Source organism: Monodon monoceros, unplaced genomic scaffold, assembly GCF_005190385.1.
Source record: "Monodon monoceros isolate NGI ecotype Baffin Bay Population unplaced genomic scaffold, NGI_Narwhal_1 Super_Scaffold_14, whole genome shotgun sequence".
In the NCBI taxonomy this organism is placed as follows: Eukaryota; Metazoa; Chordata; class Mammalia; order Artiodactyla; family Monodontidae; genus Monodon; species Monodon monoceros.
Window position 1 is genome coordinate 69,061,371 of NW_021703770.1, and position 12,251 is coordinate 69,073,621.

The 12,251-nt window shown below is 43.4% G+C and overlaps 1 protein-coding gene across 6 annotated transcripts in view; it reads left to right on the top strand.

The window, feature by feature from the left end:
* CA8 (carbonic anhydrase 8) overlaps positions 1-12,251 on the top strand; it is a 212,338-nt gene that overhangs the window by 129,573 nt on the left and 70,514 nt on the right. For all 6 annotated transcript variants that reach the window (XR_003793518.1, XM_029222670.1, XM_029222671.1 and 3 more), the window contains one exon: positions 8,004-8,128. Coding sequence is in view for 5 of the 6 variants with exons in the window: in XM_029222670.1 (XP_029078503.1) it covers positions 8,004-8,128 (125 nt within the window). In the remaining variant the exon portion in view is untranslated. The remainder of the gene's footprint in view (positions 1-8,003; positions 8,129-12,251) is intronic.

Here is a 12,251-nt window from a genome sequence, read left to right on the forward strand (position 1 = left end):
CCATAGTTTACACTAGGGTTCGCTCTTGGTGTTTTACATTCCATGAGCTTGAACAAATGTTTAATGACACGTATCCACCATTGTAGCATCGTATAGAATGGTTTCAGTGCCCTAAAAATCCTCTGCGCTTCTGTTCCTCCTTTCCTCTCCCCAGGCCTTGGCGATCACTAATCTTTATACTGTCTCCATAGCTTTGCATTTTTCACAGTGTCATATAGTTGGAATCATACATTTTATAGCCTTCCGCTTGGCTTCTTTCACTTGGTAATAATGCATTGAAGTTTCCTTGGATGCTGCTTTTTTTTAAATAAAAATATCTGTAGAATAAGCACAATTAAAAAAATTGTTCTGCTTTGTTTATATTAAAAAAGGATACAGAATTACCAAAAAGAATTACAACAATTGTAGCATAATTTAAATGCTTCCATTTACTAAATTAAAGCTTTTAAAATAATCCTAATGGTATAGTTCCCATATATAGTAACCCTACCTGGGGTTTTAAATTTGAGGCATGTCACGAACAGGAGCCTTTCACCCCCAATCCCCTGCTGAAAGTTCCCAAACGAACGTCACTGATAATCTCATTCTACGATCGAATGGCCACTTTATTTATTTTTATTATTATTATTTTTTTGCGGTACGCGGGCCTCTCACTGTTGTGGCCTCTCCCGTTGCGGAGCACAGGCTCCGGACGCACAGGCTCAGCGGCCATGGCTCACGGGCCCAGCCGCTTCGCGGCATATGGGATCTTCCCGGACCAGGGCACGAACCTGTGTCCCCTGCATCGGCAGGCGGACTCTCAACCACTGCGCCACCAGGGAAGCCCTCGAGTGGCCACTTTAAAATTATCAAAATACTTTAATTCTGCTGCATTTGCAATGGAATTTTTGGAAACTCTTTCTCCTGTTGGTCTCTATGACGTCATAGATGTTTCTTCTTAATTTTGACTGCCTTTCCTTTGCCAGTTCTTCATGCCCCATTAACCTTGAATGATAGGATTTCTCAAAGTTTCTTCCTCCACCCTTTTCTTTTGTGATACAATCACCTTTCAGCAGCTCACTCACACAGACTGTATGCTACTTTCTTCAGTGTTCTGATTTCCACTAAGGCAGCCCATGAGTTTAGGAAAGGGGTTGAATCATATTCAATGAGTGGGATGGGCCCCTGGAGGCCCGCAATCCAGCCCCCATATCTCAGACCTTCTGGCAAGTGGCTGGGTGGCTTCATCATTCCTCACTGAGGAGATCCATTTTGCTTTTGAGTAATTCCCCAGATCGAAAAGTTTCTGGGATTGCCCTCCTTGTTTCTATTTTGGGATGCTGGACTGACATGGAACACATAAAATTGTACTTCCACATGACATTCTGTAAAAGATTGACTGCCATCATCATACCGTGGAGTTGCCATTTTTCCTTCCGGACATAATTAGTTCCTTCCACTGGTCCTCATATGATAGCCCTCCATTCATTAATACGTATACTTATTGATCGCTTACTACCAGAATTAGAGATTCACTTGTCTCTTCTCAGGGAAGTTCCTATAAATGAGGGCAACCAGGAGAGCAAAACTTGAATTCATTTATGATTATGTGTGTTATTAGCTGACTTTGGGGGACTTGAAAGTTGCCTTCACCCCTTCACTTTGCTTGTACAGACCCAGCTTAACTGGTCTCTCCCTACTGTTATGTTAGTGCTACACTTATGAGCTGATGCTATTTATTCTTTAATATGAAATAAAGCTGTAGGTTAAAAGCTAAGGACTGTTTAAAAAATATGGATTGTTTTAAGACTTCAAATGTTAAAAAAGAACTAATTAATACTATTTTTGGAATGCTTTCTGAATACATTTGGGATTCCTTAAAAGTTAAACTGAGGCTATAAAATCTTTAAACCTATTGAGAATGAACTTTGGGGGCCTCTGATCCTTCGGGGGACACATGAGGGACCATTGGCGTTGGTGTCCCTGCACGTTGGCGTTGCGGCTTCAGCAGCCTCTGTCTCCTGGCCTCACCATCTTTGGCCGGCTGTGACAGCAGCCTTTTCAACAGCTGTGCTTGCTCTTGGCTGGTACACTGTCCATGCAGACCTGGGAGTAATATATATATATATATATATATTTTTTTTTTTTTTTTAAATAAATTTATTTATTTATTTTTGGCTGCGATGGGTCTTCGTTGCGGTGCGCGGGCTTCTCACTGCGGTGGCTTCTCTTGTTGCGGAGCACGGGCTCTAGAGTGCAGGGTCAGTAGTTGTGGCACGCGGGCTCAGTAGTTGTGGCTCACGGGCTTAGTTGCTACGCAGCATGTGGGATCTTCCCGGACCAGGGCTCGAACCTGTGTCCCTTGCATGGGCACGCGGATTCTTTTTTTTTTTCTTTAAAATGAAGCTCTTATACATAGCTATACACATGTGAACAAGTAGCTCTGAAGGCCAGAGAACTCCAAATTCTGGAAACTTGGAGGCTCTACAGATGATACTGGTTTCAACAAGTTACAAAGTCTTAGGTAATAGCATCTACAGGCTTAGCCTTACAACTGTGTGGGAGAAACGAACTCAAGAGTAAAAGCTTCACATTCTGAAAATAAATAGTGGCGAAACACAGCATTCCTGGATTGAGAGAGGGACATGATTGGAAGGAAACCTCTAGAATTCTTCTAATCCCAGGTTCCTCAAATTGGTACAGATGATAGCAATCTGATAGCGCCACCAGAGCAGTCCCCTTGGGAGTAATATTTTAATCCTTTTTTTTTTTTTTTTTTTTTTTTTGGCCACGCCACGCAGCGTGCAGGATCTTAGTTCCCCAACCAGGGATCGAACCCATGCCCCCTGCAGTGGAAGTGTGTAGTCTTAACCACTGGACCGCCAGGGAAGTCCCAGATCTGGGACCTGGGAGTAATATTTTAAAATGCAAAAATATTAGCCTCCTGCTTAAAAGCTAACGATGATTCCCTCCACGATAAACTCCAGCCCCTCCACGTGAGCTGCCATCCCGTCCTGACGTTCACACCTTGAGGCCTGCCTTTGGCCACTGGGTACCTCTGACTTTATTGTCTTGGAGTACCCTCAGGCCGTTTCCCATCTCTGAGCCTCTCTGAGCCTCTTCTCTCTGCTCGGAATGTACTTTCTCACTTCTGCTGTTAGCTTACCCTTCAAGACTCTGCTTAGCTGTCATCTCTTCCAGAAAGTCTTCCCTGACTTTCTGACCACCCCCCACTGCCCTTGGTTTTGGCTTGGACCCTGCTGGGCGCCGTCTGAGTGCCTTGTGCATTTTCCCCTACTGCCCCGATGCAATCACCTTTAGTGCCTAAAGCACAGAGAATGCCTTGCCAGTGCTGAGACTATATCCTTCCTTTTATACACTGAGTGGTCAGCACAGGGCCGGGCATGGAGACCATCTCAAAACGTGTGTGTTGAACTCAAATGAAATGAGGGGCAAACAGCTTTTTAACTATCTGGCAAATCTGTTTTCAGCAAAGGATCATAGAAGCTTAAATGGATTTAGGAAAATGTATATATGTCATGTCTCTATGGGATTCCCATATTTTGCAGAAGCTTCTGAAAGGAACTCTTTTATGTCTATAAGTGTAATGGCTGTGCCTATCAAAGAAAAAGCATTAAAGACAATGGAGGTGGTAGCAATGGCATCAGTGTATGCTGTATTCTTTTCACAAGTTTGTTATTCTCAGGAAATGTAGCATGTCATCAGTGTGAGTTTCATGTTTCCTTGTAATTTTATTGGACATAATGGCACCACAACTAATAAACCTGCCATATAGTGACAGAACATGACGAAGCAAAATTTGATCTTCATAAATGTAGGAAAAGTGCTCTTCTTGTGGTATGACTAGTTTTCTTATAAAACAAGGAAATGGTCAAAAGGAAGAATAATGCCTTGAGAGGATGTTTCCAAATGGATAAAAGAGACCTGCTATTTATTTGTAGTCTGTAAACACAATCATTCTTGGGGGATGAACAGGTAATGCTTTTACCTGGCACCTCATAAAATTCTGAATTCATGATTTTGTCATTTTTTATGGCTTTGCAGCACCTTGCGATTTTAGTGTGGTTTAACTTTGGATTATTCTTCTGTAGCAAAAGTGAAAGGTACCAGAGCCAATTCCTGGCTGAAAGCTGCCCCTTTGTCACCTCTCCCTGGGGACCAGGCTGGGGAAAAACGCTTCCCTTCTTTGTGTTCAATTTCAACCCAATAGAATGTAAGACCCTGAGGATCTGGTTTCATTATAATTTTCTTGAAATAATGACCATGTAATGACCAAACATCACAGTAAAAGTCTGATCTTCATAAATATATAAATTCGCATTTCATCCTAATAGGATGTAAGATCCATGAAGCCGGTGAATTTTGTCTGTTTTGTCAACACCAGTGTATCTTTTAAAAAATTTTGATTTATTTATTTTTGGCTGTGCTGGGTCTTTGTTGCTGCGCCTGGGCTTTCTCTAGTTGCGGCGAGCGGGGACTACTCTTCGTTGCAGTGCGCGGGCTTCTCACTGTCTTGGCTTCTCTTGTTGCAGAGCATGAGCTCTAGGCACGTGGGCTTCAGTAGTTGTAGCATGCAGGCTCAGTAGTTGTGGCTCCTAGAGCACAGGCTCAGTAGTTGTGGCGCACGGGCTTAGTTGCTCTTAGGCATGTGGGATCTTCCCGGACCAGGGCTCAAACCCGTGACCCCTGCATTGGCAGGCGGATTCTTAACCACTGAGCCACCAGGGAAGCCCAACATCAATGTATGTTAAACACTGAATATGGTGCCTGTTACAGTGTAGATGATCAAAAAATATTTGTTGAAATATTTTTCAGTGGAACCCCTGTGGGCCTGGAACTTCTCCCCAGTAAGACATACATCTGTGCAGTTTGAATTTCCAGGGCATTTAAAACATCAGTTCTATTCCCAAGGTTTAATCTAAAGAAATATTGGCCATTGGTCAGGTGAGGGGTATACGTGTGAAGCACAGATCTCTTTTTGGCCCCTGAAATCATGGACAGAATCAGCTTCATCCATTGCTAACTGGGGGACTGCTTTGTAACAGTTTCAGAAACTCTGTGTGTATGTGTGTGTGTGTACCTGATGAAAATGTTTTGGGAAAATATATTTCCGATCTCACATATGCTTCATTCCGCAGTACTCCCGTTTCTTTTCCCTTGGCCGTGTGGAGCTAAGCCTCGTCCAAGACAAGAGCCTCAAGTCGGGTCGTAGACCCGCAAGGTGAAGGGTGTTTCCATTTCAAATGGTGCAGGCTGGGGTGCAGCAAGCATGAGACTGATCTCGGGGAGATAGCAGTGAGCAGTGGCTTGAAGTGAGATCTTAGTTCCCTGCCCAGGAATTGAACCTAGGTGGCCTGAGTGAAAACCAGGAATCCTAGCTGCTAGTCTACCAGGGGCTAGAGGCTAGAGGCAAAGTTGCCCTGGCTCTTGCCCTGTTTAAAAAATGAATTTCTCAAGGAGGCAAAAACTGCAAAAGCAGGTACAGAGTTTATTATCAGAGACACAGCACAACATGTGGGAGAGCACACAGAGAAACTATTTATTTAAGACAGAAGCAAGGCAGAAATACACACCCGGAGAGAAAGGGTGTGGGTGTCCTCCCTAATGAGGAGAAGCACAGTAAAGAGGTGGTTGAGTCATTTATATAGGGCAGTTCTTCCGGCTCTTTGTCTACCTTTGGCCGATTATCTTTTTTCTTTTCCCACACCTGACCTGTCCTAGGGCCCTTCCCTGATACGTGTGTGCATCTTTTTGCCAAGATCGATTCCAGCGTGGAATGGGGTAACGCCCCCTCCCTTTTTGACTCCCGAGGAGCCTTTCTGTGCATTTGCAGTTGGGGAGTTCTCCTTGACCTCAGGAGGGGTCATCTTATCTCTTTACTCCAGCAGAGCTCAGCTCCCGCCATTAACTTGGTCCTTGGAGTGTCTGGGAAAACAAAGCTCCAGTTTATTCCACTTGGCAAACTCCAGCTGTCCAGTCCGGGGGCCCATCTACCTGCTACCTCAGGACTCCCAAGAAGCCTTTCCCATTTATTCTTTTTGGTTGGGAGGTGGGGTACGCAGTGGGTGGACTCCAGGCCTCTTTGGCAGTTTTTCTTAAGACCCAGTTCGGACAGCCATGGTAAGGGAGTGAGTATTCAGAAGCTGTGGCACTCTGGTTGAGATCAAAACACTTTAGACCTTCAATCCACAGCATGATGGTTATTGAAGAAGATGCAGTGAGCCTGCATTGTGGTTCTGGATTCAGTAATCCCTTTTTAGCCATGTATTTACATTTTTCTTGGATTGTTCAGGAAATAGGATGAGGTGTAATACTCAAAGGAGGGGCTGCAGTTTAGAAATCTAGGCTTAAAGACCACTGTTTTCTGGGTCATGCTCACGGGCACCGAAAGCACGGTCTCCCCGTCTCACTGCGGGCTGTGGGTCACAAGCTTGAGTCCCAGGCTCCTGGAGCTGGCTCACTGGATGACCGGGGCTGTTCACGCTCAGCCCGTTTCAGCCACGTCGATGGGATGATAACACCGACCCCTCAGAGTTGCGTCGAAACTTAAAAAAAAGACCAAGCGTGAGGAACGCATTACAATCTTGCGACATGGTGTCATCCTAAAGGCCATCACTGCACTTCCCTTTCCTCCAGATGTGAGGGTTAAACCCTTGCAAAATTAAAGTCCCTTTTTGCTGCTGCTGGTTTTCTTCTTTGTTGGAGCTGGAGGGAGGCTTAGCACCAAATCTGTAGGGCACTTTCAGCGAGGTCTGTGAAATGTTCATTTGTGCCATGGCCTCATTGCTCCGTCTCTTTTCTGCCTCTGTCTTTGTTTGCCCTTTGCTCTTCCTTCTGATTTATGCCATCTGGCTGCAGGATAGGAACTTTGATGGAAGCAGCTTTAAATTCTTTTGGGGAAAAGTTACTAGATGAAGAACCAACCAAACAAATATGGCTGCACCAACTCCCCTTCTTCTCCTTTGAGGTTAGAGAAAGGATGGAGAACAAAGCTGATCCGCAGTGGGGCACTCAGTCTGGCCACCATCGCTTCCTGCACAATGACAAACCACGTGTGAACACTAACCTCTTTCAAAGAGACCACATCTGGGGGAGAGGGTGAATTTTGACAGCTCCTTAGCTGAAAATAACCAATAATTCTTAGCTGATACCATTTAGAATGAACAGTTTTGTTAACAGGAAGAATGCAAACAACCTTTATTTGTGTCAAAATTGGCCCTTTGTAATAAACTTTATGTCAGGTTTTTCCATATGATATCAGGGAGTGTTAACTAATCAAAGTATTTTGTTGCTTCAAGACAAGATGTATTTTTTTTATCATCCTTTAGAGTGCTCTTATTTGGGACAAAGTTCTGGGTTATCTCCGGAAATGAGACATAGAGACAGGGCCCCATAGAACTAAATTTAATATTTTAAGTATTGTTAATATTTTATTACAATTTTGTTCACATTTATGTGGCACTGGATGATAGATTGCTTTTTTAAAAATGTGATTTCATTGTTGAAAAATCAGATTGGCTTAATAATAATTCACTGCATGGATAATTTTGTTGGCTGACATTTGTTGTCTCAGTTGAAAGCCTGCTCGTGTAAATGGATTATCTGTAAACAAGGTTCAATTTATTGATAGGTCTATAGCGAATTATTGGTCAGCCTGAGACTCAGACCATATTCTTGTCCCCTGATCAATGATAAGTTTAAGTGTCGGGGAGTATAAATAGCTACTGTGTTTATTTTCTGTCAACTCCTATGCCTAAAATACACAAGAAGTTAACATATACATATCATTCCCAAGTATTTCAGAGTTTTTGAACTTTTACTGTATTAAGATGACAGTATAAATTCATCTCACAGTTGTGATTCACTCTTCAGTTTGGTTATGTGAGTTTATTCTGTAGAGCTCATGAGACCTTTTTGGCAAAAAAAAGTCCTTAGTGTTTATAGTGATGTGCTGATGAATGTGTTTGAGATGTAATTAAATATAAGTTATTTTCTTTTTTCAGTTCTATCCGGAGGTCCATTGCCTCAAGGGCATGAATTTGAGCTGTATGAAGTCAGATTTCACTGGGGAAGAGAAAACCAGCGTGGTTCTGAGCACACAGTTAATTTCAAAGCTTTTCCCATGGAGGTAAGAAGAACGAATCAGCTTGTAAAACATTTGTTGTTCATGTAAAGTATTCAGCGATTTACTGAAAATGGTTTAGTTTAAAAGTAGATGTGTAGCTCTTGAATGTAATCAATTTATATTAAAATAAAAAAGTGCTCCATGAAATATAAGCTTGGGGCAGCAAATGAGGCTTCCCATCAGCCTTAGTGGGCTTGGAGAATGCGCATGGGCTGTTGGTTATAAAGGCAATCAATCTATGCTATTAAGTTTCATCTTAGTATTATTACTGTTGTAAAAATTCTGCTGCCTCTGCAAATTCAGGAGGTCACTTTTGTGGATGCTATGAATAGATGATAAGCTGAAAACAAATAACTTTTGGAGAAACCTTAACAGTAATTAAAAGTCTGGTTTAACTCTGGTTAAAATTGGTAAGTTGGTTTTATTCGCCTCAAGCAGTTAGAGAGCGAGAGAGCGAGAGAGCGAGCGAGAGAGCGAGAGCGAGAGCGAGAGAGAGAGACAGAGAGAGAGAGAGAGAGAGAGAGAGTTTTAGTGAGTCATTCTTTTGTCTGAAGAATTCTCTCCCCTACTTATCTTCTTAGCCAACTCCAGCTCTTACTTCAGTATCTAGTTAGAGTATCACTTCTTCCATGGGACTTTTTCTGAGTTCCTTCCCTAAGCAGAACTAATTTCTTCCTCTTCTGTGCTCCCAGTGTCCTTGATAGATTGCTGCTGTGACATTGATCTCATGCATTGTAACCTTTAGTGTTTAAAGAGTCCTTCTCACTAAGTGTGGGCTCCTATTATGGACTGAAGTGTTTGTGATCCCCGTCCCCCCAATCAAATTCATATGTTGAATCTCTACCCCCTGATGTGATGGTATTAGGAGGTGGAGCCTTTGGGAGGTGATTAGGATTAGAAGAAGTCATGAAGGTGGGGCCCTCATGAGTGGAATTAGTGCCCTGATAAGAGTCCAGAGAGAGTTTGCTTCTCCCTGCTTTTTGCTGGGTGAGGACACAGGAAGACAGCCATCTCCAAGCCAGGAAGTGTGCCCTCACCAGACACCAGATCTGTCGGCACCTTGATCTGGGACTTGCAAGCCTCCAGAAGTGGGAGAAATAAATTCTGTTGTTTAAGCCTCCAGTCTATGATAATTTGTTATTGCAGCCCGAGCTAAGACAGCTCCTGAAGAAAAAGTCTCCCTTTCACTCTCCGTGTTACTCCCAACATTTAGTGCAGTGCCAGGTACATCAGAGACAACCCACATATGTGAAATTGACAGGATGTCTCTGTTGTTCATATTTATTTCTGTAAGGACCGCAGTTCTCTCCTGGGAAATAGCCCATCAGTGTCAAGTAATAGTACATTTCAGGGGCTGCCGAAACACCAGTCTTCCTTGTCTGTCTTTCCCAACTGCACATACTTAAGTATGGAATTGCTCCTGGCCAGATACCATGTCCATACCTGCCTCATTGCCTGGAAGTCACTACTGTTTAACTTATATAAATGATATATGTGCCTTAAAGAATGAAGTTAGAGAAAGTATTTCTCAATGTTACTTTAACAATCATTAAAAAATTTTCTTTTGAAAGCCCAAAATATCCCTTTCATTAAAAAAACTCAGGTCTTAGAAGTGAAATATTAGGACTTCCCTGGTGACACAGTGGTTAAGAATCCACCTGTCAATGCAGGGGACACAGGTTCAAGCCCTGGTCCGGGAAGATCCCACATGCCGCGGAGCAACTAAGCCCCTGTGCTACAGCTACTGAGCCTGTGCTCTAGAGCCCGCGAGCCACAACTACTGAGCCTGTGTGCCACAACTGCTGAAGCCCATGCACCTAGAGCCCATGGTCTGCAACAAAGAGAAGCCACTGCAATGAAAAGCCTGCGCACCTCAACGAAGGGTAGCCCCTGCTCGACACAGCTAGAGAAAGCCCGCGGCAGCAACAAGGACCCAAAGCAGCCAAAAAAAAAGTGAAATGTTAAATGTTTCGAGGATGGAGGGAAAAACGGTTGCAGTGTGTTGAATAATATATGTGGTATGTGATGCCGAGGACCGTAAGAGGAGACGGCTTCTTTAAGGCCTTGATGGGCGATGTTGGGTCTTCAAATGTTAACCTTTCTAGGGGCTTTTTTCTCAGTTCCCACAGACATCCTATCACTTCTAGTGCCTTGAAACAATTCAGCCCTGTCTCTGTGTCACCTCTGGCTGTTGCCCTGTCCTCACCCAAAGTGAAAGGGAAGAGTTCACACCAGAACATATCAAAGAGGAGGGAGGACACAAGACAATCCCAAATAACTAAACCTGCAGGGTAGTGGAGGGCTGAGGAGGGGCAGGAAAACACTGGGCTGTCAGGGCCTCGGCCCTGCCCTCTTCTTTGGGTTTGAAAAGCTTTTTCATCTCAGTCAGCCTTCAAAGATACAGCCTCATAATCAAAAATTTTGGGAGAGATGGGAGTCCTTGGGTCGGCGCCAGCTTCCGGAGGGGATTCAGTGACTTTGCCTATGATACACAGAATTTACAGCCTCGGGAAGTTCCATGAGATTAGGCTAGTTGGTGATGTGTGCTCTTCGCCCCACAGTCGAATAGAATTTTGGACCCAGCGTGCAGACTGGTCCTGCTGCTTGGTGAAGTTTTAACTGCCCTGGTCCATTAAGCGCACAGGTAATGGTTTGTGTTGAGTGGAGGTTAAATTCTGGTGGTGAGGCTTTGTTTCTGCAGAAGTATTTATACTTATGATGATGCAATTTCTGACTAATTTTTCCAAAATAGGTGATGAATAATACTTGAATTCTTTGTTATCCCAGATTATCTCTGATCCAGTCCTAGAGAAAATACTTCTGTCAGTCATCTGACGTTCGTTTAGTGCTGGATCCTGTGGAGTGCATCAGTCTTTTGGGTGCACAGAGTTTGAGGGGCATAGCTGTGAGTCAGGTGCTTTCTGTTTTGTTTTAATGGAGGCTGTGAAGAGTGAGCTGGGTTTTCAGGTGGAGAGGGCTGAGCTGGTGAAGGAGAGGAGAGAGGGACTCCACGTAGAATACTCTGGGAGGGAATGAGATGCCTAATGTGGGGATAAGTAGGTAACTTCCCACCATCCCCCTGTTCTGTACTGCCATCAGGGCCACTTGGAACCCAAGGACATAGCCAATAGGACAGTGGAGAGTGAGGGCACTGTTTACCCGGTATGTGATTTAAAAAAATAATTTTTTAGGACAGTTTCCATATCTTATTTACATTTTAAGACTAACTTTAATCTCCAAAAGACACATCAATACGTATTTCCTTTTTGCTGATCTCACTTAAACTTAAATGGATGGCTTATTCAGCAGCCATCTGTAAACAAATAATTACCTTGTCTGTTACATATAACGTGGGAATGGCTTTTAACAGAAGCTCATCAAGCTCCCCTCTTGACTTTTTAAAATTATAAATACAGGTATAAACGCAATCCTGAATATATTTTTGATGCTACGAGTAGTCAGCACCCACATCACTTCAAATATTAACACAGTTTGTGACATTAAACAATTTATTTATTTATTTATTTTAAAAAAGATTTATGTATTTAATCTATTTTTCTGGCTGCGTCGGTCTTTGTTGTGGCACACGGGATCTTCACTGAGGCACGTGGAATCTTTGGTTGTGGCGTGTGGGTTTTCTCTCTCTAGTTGTGGCACGTGGAGTCCAGAGCATGTGGGCTCTGTAGTTTGTGGCACGCAGGCTCTAGTTGAGGCACGTGAGCTCAGGAGTTGTGGTGTGTGGGCTTAGTTGCCCCGTGGCCTGTGGGATCTTAGTTCCCTGACCAGGGAGCAAACCCGCGTCCCCTGCATTGTAAGGTGGATTCTTTACCACTGGACCACCAGGGAAGTCCCTAACAATTTAAACTGCAGCTCTTGTACTCAGCAAAATAGATAAAGCTTGTCCTTTCTGCTTTTCCTTCTTGAGGTTTGTAGTTTTCAGAAACACACATGCTTCCACAGCTACCTGACATTTTTTGCCATGCTTTCATCTTGTAACCGAATTCTGTTACGAATACTCCAGGTTTCTGCTTAAATGACAGCACCTTAACAAGAGAAAAGAGAATTGTGTTGCATTTTTCTTCCCATTACCCATTACCTGAAAACATAATGGGTTTGCATGTGTTAA